This window comes from Thunnus thynnus, chromosome 17, assembly GCF_963924715.1.
Source record: "Thunnus thynnus chromosome 17, fThuThy2.1, whole genome shotgun sequence".
In the NCBI taxonomy this organism is placed as follows: Eukaryota; Metazoa; Chordata; class Actinopteri; order Scombriformes; family Scombridae; genus Thunnus; species Thunnus thynnus.
In genome coordinates, this window is record NC_089533.1 from 24,772,877 (window position 1) to 24,786,589 (window position 13,713).

General features: G+C 37.5%; 1 protein-coding gene across 1 annotated transcript; it reads right to left on the reverse strand.

Annotated features, from left to right (window-relative positions):
- Positions 1-2,075: 2,075 nt before the first annotated feature.
- Positions 2,076-12,213, reverse strand: naa60 (N-alpha-acetyltransferase 60, NatF catalytic subunit). The gene is made up of 7 exons (XM_067616283.1): positions 11,641-12,213; positions 8,611-8,726; positions 8,391-8,520; positions 7,418-7,514; positions 5,963-6,197; positions 5,542-5,707; positions 2,076-5,441 (listed from the first exon to the last, which is right to left on the reverse strand). Exons 2-6 carry the CDS (start codon positions 8,718-8,720, stop codon positions 5,551-5,553), a joined length of 729 nt encoding a protein of 242 aa, XP_067472384.1. The 5' UTR covers positions 8,721-8,726; positions 11,641-12,213; the 3' UTR covers positions 2,076-5,441; positions 5,542-5,550.
- Between the last annotated feature and the right edge of the window lie 1,500 nt (positions 12,214-13,713).

Genomic DNA, 13,713 nt, shown 5'->3' on the forward strand with positions numbered 1-13,713 from the left:
ACTTAAAGCAACAAATGTCAACTGAATGGCGATGTCCTAGGAAGAGTCTGGGGATTACCAAAGTAATTCAGATTCATCCTCTGGGTACCGTGAATGTATGAAATTTTGTGCCAATCCAAGCAGTGGATTTTGAGATATTTGTCTGGGTAAGTGAAAACTTTGACTTGCTGATAAAGCTGGAGAAGAGATCAAGGGATAACTGATGTCATTGGGATTTATCTTTCCATCTCTCTGGGCATAATGGCCATCTGTACCACATTTCAAGATCATTTACCAACACTGGCTACTGTTCTGAAGGTATTCCAAAAAGAAGACTACTCTAAATCACTGTAAAACTCTTCTGTTGATCACAAAAAGTTTTATCATCAGTTGTTTTTGTCTATTGATGTTACATTGTACAATTATGCTGTATATTTTCATGTGAAATGATTCTCGAGTCATACAAAATGAGCAAGGAGATGTGTCATTTCAAGCTCCAATATAGATGCAATTTATAAAAAGGCTTAGGATGGCTCTAGGTTTTTTGAAGATTGCTGGTTATTTAGTTTTTGGACACCTGGATCTGTCACCTGATTGTAATGGCAATACATGATAAGCACAAACTGGGGCTAAATCAAAATGAGATAAATAGACACACACACATGCACGGGAGTTCCTTTAAAATGTCTTTATTTCCTATTATCTCCTAGACAGTTTGTATGTGCGGTACCTGCAACTACACATTAAACGATCATGTCATCTAGCACACGATGAAAATGATCCTTGAACCCTGTTATGCATTTACAAAATTGACAAGAATAAAGCCTGTGAACAGGCTGTCAAATACAACTTGGGAAATAAACTGGTTCAACTGGAAAATGACATGGTTCACATGAAGCACCTCCTCACATTCAGCAGAGGGAGACATCACTGCATTTTTTTAATCTAAGCTGAAAGACATGGGCACTGGATTTCTGCTCACTGATTTCACTATAATGCAGTTTTTGCTGGATTTACGCTGAATGTGTTCTAGGTTACATTTTGAACTCTGAATTCTATGAAGTGGGATGCTGATGAAAAACATTGCCCAGCTGCAATATTGCAGCTAGAATAATACAGCTGGATAATGAGTAAAAACTAATCTCATTTCAATCAGTTGCTCCTATCACCAACACAAACCACTGATCCTTTTTGTACGACCCATCAGGGGAAATAAAGAGCAGAGGTGGGAGCAGAGCATATTGGCATTGCTTTAGGAATGAGATAGTAGGAGTACAGTTGGTTCAAATTTAACAAGGGGTGAGGCTGAGATATGATGGTCTCAGATGTTGAGATGTTAGACAAAAATACACACCTCATAAAAAATCATAGCAACACTGCCACAAGGGAGAATCATATACAGTTGAATTCTAGATAGCAGCATCTGTTAGTTATGAAATCTGGCCTGGCATCGGCATTTTAAAGGAACACATGGAAACTCAGAGAGCTATAAGAGACCAAATCTTTGCCTAAACTGCTTGTATGTGAGTCAGAAAAAAAATAAAAAAATAATGTTAAACAAAGGAAAACTGCACTTACGAAGAGGAAACTAATCAAAAGATTTCTTGGTTTTTCTACTTCAACATGGCAGCCTCTAACCATGGACTGGGCACTTCCTGTGCAGCCATAAAACAACTGAAACCTTAAAAAACATATTACTGTTATTTCAAGCAAGTATTGTTTTTTTCCTGCAATGTGGAGGACAAAAGGTGATCCGTTCTGTGAAAGGGCTCTACTGACATTCACCCCAACATGACTGACCTTTGTGGTAGTATTTGCAATGATCTTTTATCATGAATTATTTATCTATCTGTGCTTTTTCTAGCTGGAAATAATCATGTGCCAGCCAGGAAGATGACATCTGCCTCAAAATGGCCCCTGCCAAAAAAAAAAACCCCACCTAACAGCTGTAACAAGCCTGAGGGCCTGAAATAGTGAAATCAGCTCACTGAAGATACATTTGGTGGTGAATTAAGCTGGCTCAAAACAAACTGTAGAATGTTAAAATGAGAGAGTTCTCTCGTTAAAACAAGATAACTTTCTCGTTACAACAAAAACATGGTGGCAGAAATGATGCCGTACTACAGTATAATGCTCATATTGACGGAAAAAGTTCAGTGATTTAGAACCTTTGTTTTCCTTACAGAGTTCAGACAAGGACTGTCAGCGGTTGTTTGAAATCCTGGATTTAGCATTAGCATTAGTTTTTTATGTGTTGTTTATCCTATAAATAATATAATTATGAAATATAGTTGCATGTCAGTATTGACTCAGTATACAGGATTGCATATGTCTTGTATGAACTAAGATACTGTGTGTTTGGTTATATGTATATATTTATTATCAGGATTATCTTAAAAGTGACACATCCTTCAAATGTATAACAGACATCCAGATCAGACCAAGATGTCAGCTGGACCATTTTAGAAAGTATAGCATATTGAGTTATTTATCTGGACATAAAGGATGCATCCCTGTGAAACTGAGTCCATTAGTTTTTTTTTTGTTTGTTTTTTTTTTTTTTTTACCTTAAAATTACATTAATTTACCCATTAATAATGATGGAATAAGGTAGTTTTCATGGTTTTTTTTATGGTAAAAGGCCCTAATTTTTCAATTAAAGTGAAAATTCAGTGTTTTTGGTGTGGTATAATTAATAGAAAATTAGTGGTGGCTGCCAGTGGCCAGTTTTGAAATGCTGGCTCTTAGACAACATCTCTGACAATGGCTCTCAATGGCGAGAGTAATGTTGGAACCAGTTCTGTGGTTGTCACATCTTTAAACAGTTGGGGGTACCTTGGAGTGTATTTCACAAATGTCTTAAACAGACATTTTGAAATCAGAGTTGTGGAAAAACAATTAGCCCAACTGCAAACTATTAGTTTAGTTAACTAATATTAATGTACACACGTACTACTTTAATAGCCATACAAGTTCATATAAATCATTATGCATCTATGAAGTTAAAACTATTTTTTAACTGTGTTGTGCTGTTGGCCCAGAGTCATAAACCAAAAAGTTAATGAATCGCTAGAAGTTATAACAGTTTATCCTAAGGGGAACATAAATGTCTGTACCAAATTTCATGGCATTCCATCCAATAATTGTCAAGAAATTTCACCCAAAAACACAAATGTTAACCTGCAGACGGTGCTAGAGGAAGTCAGGAAATCACCAAAATCACTAAAATTCATTGTCTGAGAAATATGAATCATTCTTTGATTCTAACACAGCTGTAGTGTTGTGTAGAGAAATGTTTATCTAATCTTCTTCCCCTAACTCCTGTGTCCTGTGCTGAGTCCAGAGGCTCAATATCAATACATCCAGATGCTGGCTAGCATTGTGTTCTTCTGTCTGTATATTAAGAACATTTTGCTTATGACTGTTGGACAGCAGCAGAATGGAGACAACACATTTCTTCCATTTCCTACAAGTGCTGAAGTTCTTGCATTGTTTTGGCAGGATTCTCATGCTACAATTGTGCCAGTGTGGCACCAGAGGATTTGAGTGGTAAAAGGATCAATGAAAGCCGTTTTAAAAGGCAATGAAGACAAATACTTGATACCATAGCATATTGTGAATGAAAACAAGGCTCAGGTTTATGACAATATAATAAGACAATCACAATGAAAATGTTATAACAGTGTAAAATACACACAGTAGGGGCTGCCAGACTGACTCAGTCTTTACAATCAGTCAAATGAAGTTTATTGCAAACACAATGTCTGAAACTTTCTTGTGAGTCACCTGCCCAGGGCTGGTAAACGGAGAAAATTTCACCTTTTAACAATGAACGCATATTTTTCACACAGTCATCCTTGCCAGTGAAGTGCAACAGAATGCAATAAAATTGAAGAACTACAGTGTTACTCACTGACAAACATGTCTTCCGCAGACAGATCTGACCAACATTTGGCACTAGCCAGGTGCTAATTTCGGACCCTGTATGTTTTTACGCATACACACCTGCATGCATGCAAGCAGACACACAAAGTGTGTTGCGTTTCTGTTTGTGAACATTACTTCCTGTTTCTTATCTCTTCTACAAGCAGACATTAAAATCTAATCTGGGCCATATTTTAAAATCTGGACAAACAAATGGAAATTTCTCTACATTAGCAGCAATTTTACAGCCATGGAGCAGACAGACAGTGCTGTAGCCAGTTACCATTTAAAACCTCTAAAATAAGGACCCCAGCAACTCTCCCTTACTCTTGTACGAACTATACACGGGCAACATTTTGAAACAATGTAGAAAGGCCATTTAGTGTAGAGTTAAGACCTATAAACAGTACTGCATAACATGTGGAATGCCTGTAAAGCTGCTGTAGTAAGTACTGACGGAGTACTAAACTATAACATGTCCATATGTTTCTGTGCTGATGTCACTAGTACAGTTTCTACTACTTTTATTTATTGCACACAGCAAATCAGACAATTTCATAAATTTTCAAAAGGGAAGAATTCCCTTTTTTGAAAATTTTTGTTACTACTGAAAATATCACCCATCTACATTGTGTCTCAGAGTTTCCTTTGTATAATAAGCTTTAGTCTAACCTACTAGCCTTTCAACATTGTTAAATGATTCACAGTCCAATTGAATGCAACTTGTTCTTGAGTCTATTTTACAAACTGGAATTGACTCGGAGTCTGGATTCAGTTGATACACAAAAAGGGAAAAGGATGGATTATCATCCAACTAGGCCTATCAACAGCATAGAATAAACATACATATTAAGAGAAATTTATATATTAGTTTAGTATATATAATATACAAACAGTATACATAGTCTCTGTGACAGTGGTGGACAGGTTGAAAAGAGAAATATAGGCATGGTTTGAACCTTTAGTCTCTATCGGGTTCCCAGTGTGTGTGAGAGTGTTTTTGTGTGTGTGTGTGTGTTACACCCCTTTCACACCATTATTACAACCTGTGTTTGCCGTTTGTGTGCCTGGGTCAACGTGGTCCTCCACTCAGCTCTGCTGCCTGGGTCTGACACTGCTCAGCTTTGGTATGATTGGTTAAACACAGGTTACTATAGTAATTATGGGATAGTATAGTGTATATGGGATAGTATAATAACTAAATAACCAGAAAAAATCCCATGGTTTTACCAAATCATGCCATTTGTTTTGCTGAGTCTTCAGTGTAAACACAACATTGCACTTCTGATGACGTTACAATGCAAAAACCCTGTTTAGCAGCAGGTACAGAGCTACAGCTGCAAACCCAGATCTTGTGTGAACAGTGCCAAACGTGTATCTTACAGGGAATAATATTTGGATACTTGAACGGTCAAACGCAGGTTGAACCTGAGTCCTGTGTCAAATACAGGGTGCAGAAAGCCGTACAGGATGTGGGTGTGCGTGTACATCTTTGTGTGTACAGGGGAAGACTGATGAGAAACGGAACACTTGTGCTCCTGAAAAAGACAAAGAAAGAGAGAAAATCTGACATCTGTTGACAGACAAAACTAGACAGAAAAGGTCACATGTACAAGCTTTAAAGGTGATCCCACCCACCATGCTGTGTCACATTGTTCGGCTGTACTGTATGCCAGTCTTGGAGGCGATGTTGGACCAGGGCAGCAGAGAGCGCAGCAGGGACTGGGCCTGTCTGTACAGCCTCTGAGGGATGGAGCAGGGGCTCAGGCTGGCCAGGGTTGAACCGATGTGCTGGATATAGTCAGTGGGACACCACGTTAAGGAAACATGAAAACACCACATTTATGTTTGGTTTATCTACTTGATATGTTTGTTTGATTGCCTGAGAATATAAGGATCTACAAAAAAGAAGAGCATCTCTTCCCCTCTAATCAAGATGATAAAGATTGTACTCATTGGAGCAAAAAAAGTTCTGGTGTAAGAGTGAAACACAAATACAAACTGTCCCCTAAACAGTTGTGAGTAAGTGTCTCCTGTTCTTCCTTCAACAAAAGGATATAATATTGTCCAGGGTGGATGACCCCCGTTGATGTAGAGCACATATGTGAATCCGTCTTTGAGGACCCCTCGTATGGAGTAGTAGTAGGGCAGGTAGTGGTGCTGCCTGAAGTCCCTGTTCTCATAGAAGTGGATGGCAGTGTTGTTAGTGGTGAGGACGTGCAGGTAGATTGCCTTACAGTGGTCCTGGGCTGTCGTTGATATATGCTCCTTCAGACTGTCCAGCAGTAGGGAGCCTGAATGGTCGGATGGAGAGAGATTCTCAGTTAGTGAGAGGAAAGCTTACAATATTCTGAGTCATGGTTGAAATGTCTCCTGCTCTCTGTTCATCAATAGAGAGAACACACAAGAGCTACACAAAGAAAGAAGGGATGAGTTTTCTCCATATGTTTCTGGTGCCAGAAGTTGCAACAAAGTGTGTATAAGGTTATGGAGACATTTGTGCATAACCTTTATGTTATTAATTATTCATGACAGTCTGGCAGCTCTCCCAAAAGACAAAACTACCTACAGAAGTAGGGCTGCAACTAATGATTATTTTCATTATCGATTAATCTGTTGATTATTTTCTCGATTAATCAATTAGTTGTTTGGTCTAAAAAATGAAAAATGTTGATCATTGTTTCCCAAAGCCATAAATGACATCCTCAAATGTTTTGTCCAGAACCCCAAAATATTCAGTTGACTGTTTTAGAAGACTAAAGAAACCAGAAAATATTCACATTTGAGAAGCTGGAATCAAAAAGTTGGACATTTTTTTCTTAAATAATGGCTCAAAATGATTTATCAATTATGAAAATAGTTGGTGATTAATTTATTGGACAAATTATTGACTAATTGTTGCAGCTCTAAACAGAATAGCATTTGTCAATATTTATGATTTTTTCAATTCAGTGTACAAGAATGAACACCCACCTCCTCCATAAATAGTTGTTAAAACATAAGTTGACTATCCAGTCATCCACAAGTCATAAATAATGTCACTGAATGTGATGTTCTCTGTTTCATGTTTTTCATACACTGGACTCTGGAACAATGCTGTATGTTCATTCAAGAGGTCCATCATCAACTGAAGAGTGGATGAAGACCTGATAATCTTTGCTGGAGTTGGACCAGTTCACTGTAAAATCTTTGTCGATTTGAATCAACTCATCTTTTATTATTTATCTAGTGAGATATAGTATATGCGATTAAAATGTAGGTATAGGTCTCTACTAGTGTGTTTGTGTGTGGGAGATACCTTGTGGAGATGTAAACTGAACCCCCACAAAGTTAACAATTAAGGGTGTTAAGGGTGAGGACTTTTGTGGTTTTTGTTAAGGGTTAGGTTAAAAGGTAAATGTAAACATTGGAGTTTAGCATGTGGTGGTCATGGTTAAGGTTTGGGTAAATCTCAAGCAAGTGAATGTAAGTAAATGTAATGTGTGTGAGAGCTCTTGAGAAAGGGGAACCTTACCTATGCCATGTTTCCTAAACTCTTTGACCACTCCCAGGCTGAGGATGTAGGCTACCTGTGTGTCCACAGGGAAACTGGAGGCCAGGATGTCTCCATCCTAACACACACATAGACAAAGACGGAGAGAAAATTAAGGATTAAGGCCTGACATTTTCTATAAATATAAAACAGATTATTTTACCATCCACAACGGATTTTGAAATAAAACTTACATTTGACTCAGTATTATATTGAAAAATATCAATTAAATGGATCTGCAGCTCTGTAATTTGGAGCGACTCTGAACATGCCCTGCGTGCTCCCTCTGCGACCTGCCTGTTACACAGTCCTCATCATGCCTAGGCAAATTACCTACTAGGAAGGTAGCTTCCGAAATGCAAATCCTGTTCCAAAGGGAAATTAAATTTTGACAACAGGCACTCTATCCACTGAGTGAACAGCTTATAAAAACTATAGCCTGAAGTGAGAGGAGTGGATTTCTGATACTAGTCCAGTGGAATAACTGTACATCTGTCAAGTATCCTACTGTGACATGAGTTAGACCTTTTCTAAATAAGTTATACCACTTCCTCATACAGCCTGTTGTTGTCATAAACCGACAAAAAAATGAGTTAGCTGCAGCCCTTCTTTCAACATTTTCTCTCTCATTTCTTATTCCTGTCTAATGACCGAGCCTTACTCAGTCAAGGGCATCTGGTTCGTCTAATTAGCTGACTAAAAAGAGAATCTACAATGTCAATGTTCCACTTAAGAACTTTGAGTGAGAGTGGATGAACTGCACTAACAACACACTCGGTGACACCAAAATGTAAATTCATGCAGCTACACACCTACACTGTACACAACACACACTCTGCTTTTCTCTTATTCCAGCATATCTCATAGGCCTTACCTTCCCCCTGTGAGACATGCCATCCCTGCAGAGTACACGAATACAGAATACAGTCCATATAAGCAGGGTGGAACATCATACCTCTTTGTGTACTTTGGTCCGGCCTTTGATCTCGGCCACAATCATTCCCACGATGCCTCCTCTGAAGGTGGCAGCGAGGGAGAAGAACTTCTTGTTGGAGGTGATGTCCTGATACCATGAGTCTGGGTATCTAAGGTGTCAAAGGTCGAGACAGGTTAGCTTTCATGTCCCAAAAAGTGTGGATTTAGATTTCATAGAATGCTTTCAAACTGATTCTTACTCGATTGGGAACCAATCACCACAGAGCAGCTTGACACTCTCTATGTCATCGTGGCAGAGGAACCGGAGCTGGACTTCACTGAGAGCTGTGGGAGGCACCACGTCACTCATTCACACCTGCAGGGACCAACACAGAGCACAGGAGGGTTAGGTAGGTCACAGTGTCAGTCACTCCAACCAAAGCAAACAATTGAGAGATCTTGCTGAACAAAACTTTGATTTTTAAAAACACTGATAGACCAACAGGAAGTCCTAACTGTTGTGGAGGGCATTCTGTCATTCACATCTAATATGAAATAAAAAGCCTCTTGCATCCATTATTACAGGATGCAGAAGGCTACAAGACAAGCGTTTGTGCAAGAGTGTGTATCCAGCTTACTGCCTAACATTCAGGCATGTATGACTCTTTATATGAGGATTGCACGATATTATCTGCACGCAATCGGTATCGGCCGATAAAAGCTCTAAAATGAAATATTGGCATCGGCCATTTCTGCTGATTATGAGAGGCCGATTTGTTGCCTTCTCCTCCACCGTGCTTCCCTCCACTGGGTCTGTCAGGCAGCTGAGTGAAGGGGAGCCTGCGGAGGAAGCACCAGGACCATCAGGGTGAATGTCCGTTGAGGAGCTGCTAAGTTCAGCTGCACAAATACGAAACACCACGGCTGACAGGATGTATCGCTCTGTTTGAAAAAAAAAAACTTCTTCTTTTTGGTTTATAACAGCGGTTGGCAACCAGCGTATTAGGTGCATTACAGCCACCTTCTGCTCTGGAGCGTGGACCAGAGATTAAATCCTACACATTAATCCTATCTGTCTAATAAACTCAAAGAAAACTCTACTGCTCCACCCACTTGGCAGGTTCATTACAGTTTTAATACTGAGCTCCTGAACTCCAGTCGTCCTGAGTTCTTCCTTCATATATTGTCTTTCTTGATCATACTTAGTACAATCTATATTTGCATGCATAATAGTCTCCTCAGCCAGCTGGAAAAAAAATATGTGCATATATCGGTATCTGCATAGGCTATCAACCACAATGAGTTGGAAATATCTGCATATCGGCTAACGGCAAAAAATCCAATACTGTGCATCCCTACTTTATATGACTATCCTTTCCAAACACGCTTAAACATTTCAGAGCTTTGTGCTAAAACACGAAATTTAATAACCCAATTTCAAAAGAAAAATTACTGATCAAACATGGTAGAACCAGTAATACTTCTGACTGAACGTTTATCATAAAAGTTGCAAATTATTATAAAATAGAATAATAAATAAAAGACACCAGGAAATTGAATGCAAGAGGACACAAATGTGTTTGGAAAGTCGATAGGATGTAATCTGCACTAGAGCTAAAACTAGTCTAATATTTGATAAATTTATTAGTTGATCCACAGAAAATTAATCAGAAACTATTTTTATAATAGATCAATTGTTTCAGTCATTACTTTAAAAAAAAACAACAAGTTTCACTGTTTCTAAGCTCTCTATGAATATTTTTAGACTGCTGGTCAGACAGAACAACAAATTTCAAGATGTCACCATGGGTTCTGGCAAATTATGATTGGCATTTTTCAACTTTTTGACATTTTATAGACCAAACAATTAATTAAGAAAACAACTAGCAGCTTAATCAATAATGAAAGTGAGTTGCAGCCCTTGCTTTACTGATAACTCTGTTTGGGACTATTTTCATTATCAATTAATCGACAGCTTTTTTTTGGTGATGAATCTACTTATTGTTTGACTAATAAAACTTCAGAAGACTGTTGAAAAATGTCTCTACAATACACAAAGATATATCATTTGCTGTACTAACAGGTATGACAAGGAAAAGCAGTTTTCAACATAGTGGCCCTAAATAATATTCTTTACTTTTTGTCATAACTACTGACAAATGTTTGCTCTGCAGTTGCACGAAAATAAATGAATATCCACTGAAAGTATAATGAAAACCGAGTCTAGAGAATGCTTAGTGTCCATCTTTTGGGCTTGACCTTTGACAGCATTCAGGCTCCAACACAGAGATTATCTCATACATAACAAGTCTGCATTTCTTTCTTTCTTTATTAGGATCCCCATTAGTACCAGCATCAACATGAGCTTTTTTCCTGAAGTTCACCACCCATACAATCATACACACTCATACACGCTGTAGTCACTTAACACAGCAAACAAAAAAGCTTATCTCATTAAATGAACAATCGAGTACACGCAGAAGAGAAACTAAAGAGCTTTTCACACTGCACTTAGCCCAGGGCTAAAATCATTCAGACACTTAACCTAGGGTTAGTTGAAGTGCAGCATGAATCCTATAGCCCTGAGTTTAGGTTAACCCTGGATTAACTGTGTATGTGAAAAAGGCTTACGTTATGCCATCGTCAACTCTTACCCGAGGGCTAAGAATGTGCAGTGTGGAAAGCCATTATATTGTCATCCTTTCAGACATTAAGCCAAACACTAAATATAAATCAATCACAATTCCTCAACAATTCATAGCATACAAACAAGTAATAATCCTTAATAAACATAAATCCTTATCCGAATGACCTTCTTAAATAATATATTTATCCATTCTGCGCGTTCACACATTTAATTCCATGAACTAGGGTACTGAAATACATTTCTCATTCTCTGCTAAGGGGGATTTCTACTTTCACCCAGGTTTACATTTTATTTCTTACACCATTTTGACAAGTTAAATTGAACTCAATATGTTTGTCCTGCTACAGAATTCACAATCCACAACCTCGAATTATTGTTCAAAAAACTACATAATGTTTACAAAAACAACACGAATCATTAATTAGTCCATCTTCCATTGTGGACGTTAACAGAAATGTAACATAGCTTTTCTATCTTTACACTTGCCATTAAAGTCTAAAGCTTACAACCTGGCTGGTCACAAAAAAGCAGAAGAAAACGTAGTTCATAATAAGGTAGGTTGTTATAAATCAAGTACTACAGCTGACAGTTAATTAGCACATATGCTAACACTGGCTAACGCTCTGTTGCTAAGCTAACGTACCTTGTTTCAACACTCGGACCGGAGGAAAGTCGAGGAGAAATATGTTCCTTATGTATGAATCCTTGCAGTCACTACTCCGGACACAACATGATAAAGTACAAATTTATTCCCGACTCTCAAGGCCGTTTCATTACTGTGTCACAGAGCTAAGCTAAGCTAGCCAGAGGTCTCTCTGCTTTGATAACAGCTGGATGTTTTCTTCCTGTTTGTGGCCGCTACGTAAATGACGTCACAGTTAAAGCGTTTTCTTCCTGTGATTGGTCGGTTGGCATCACACTTGTCAGTGTTTTACCGCCACCTACTGGGCTGAAGTTTGGACTAGAGATTAAATAGTGTACTCAGTTATCATTGCCCTCGAAAAACTAACACTATAGCTCACTGGTTCCACCCATTATAGTGCAATAGCACACGACCTGAGGTGTCAATATTCGTTATATTTCTCAAACAGTCTAGTTTTGAAGCCAGTCAAAAAAAGAAAAAGAAAAAGAAAAAGACAAGGAAAAAGAAAAAGAAAAAGAAAAACAAAAACAAAAAACGGTAGGGATCCTACTATCTTATTTCCCCGAGCTTTCAACCACATCATACGGAAATTGAGTTAAGTTCTGTTTTTGTTTTGTTTATATGGTCAAATTACAGTTTCCAAGGTGATGAACTTCCATGCTCAGTATTCATTTGATTTAACTTGGAAATGAATCAATTAATGTGATATAATTTTGTTTGAACTTTGAAAACAAAAATCCCAATTCCTTTTAAAAGGTTTCAATGCTTTTAATTAGAATTTAATGTAATATTTTTATATTGCTTTTCTTTAAAAAAACCCAACCCATATTTAATACATTTGTGTATAAAATGTGCAATACAAATAAACTTGCCTTTCCATGACCATTAACTGCAGTTAACTTCACTAACAGTGTCATTTGATTTTGAGAAAATATTATTTGGGTCTTCCATGAAGATGTTGAAAACGTTTTTCAGAATTTGAAATCACATTTAACTTGAACAACAACTGCATAATTAATGGAGTTTATGATAATGAAGTCCTTCATGAAATGTACAGATCACAAAATGATACATCTGCAGAAAATATAGTATATTAAAAAAAAAAAGATTCAGTGGATTAGTGATGGTTGTCTGGATGACAACTTGGTCTGAAGACACACAGAGTGAGATTCTGAAAGAAAGAGGCACAGGCACATAGTACATTGTAAATTAGTACAATATGCTCCACCACCTGGAGTACATCTCAATGTGTTCACTTCTTTGTTTCCTTCACACACTGAAGGAAACATGTGCTGTGGACAGCCTTTGCTGACTCCCCTGCATGAATCTGCTGAAGGTGTGAAGAGAGCTCATTGATGGCATTTGCATGCAGAAGAAGATGAAGAAATCATCACATGAAATTAGGGCATGTCAAACAATTTGGTTGCACACTTACTTACCTTTTCTGCCCAAAGCAGCTGGGTCTGCCCCTTTAAAATGATGAAATAAAGGTGTTAAAGACTAAAAATAAAACAGACTTTTCCACTTCCTTCCTTTGTCATATGTTTCTTGAGAGCAATCTATCATTAAAACAGTAAAAAAAAAAATATCAGTTTCAGAAGAGATCTTAACATATGACTGAAAATATTCAGATTCAGTACAGAACCTTGTGTCACAGGACTATATTCAACTACTGTATGTCCCTGTGGATATTTTTAAAAATAAAATCTGCATTACAGTCAATTTCTTATATTTTTAAATGATTGTTACATTTATGATCTTCATATACTGTGTAAATATAATAACAAAATGTATCTACTTTTGTTACAAAGAAAACTATGAACAATTAATTTCAGTTAATGGCAAACACATTTTGGATCATATTCAGTGACCTGAGCTCCTTTAATAATTCAGAAAGTACAAGTGAATGTCTTAACGGTGTATATTTTATCATCAAGTTCTTGTTTACCTCATGGCAGCACTTGTTGTTTTTAAACAAATAAGGGAATTAGGACAACACACCTAGTCAACTGATTTTAATTTTGAATTGGCAATTGTGTGGCAATTCAAAATTAAAATCAGTTGACTAGGTGT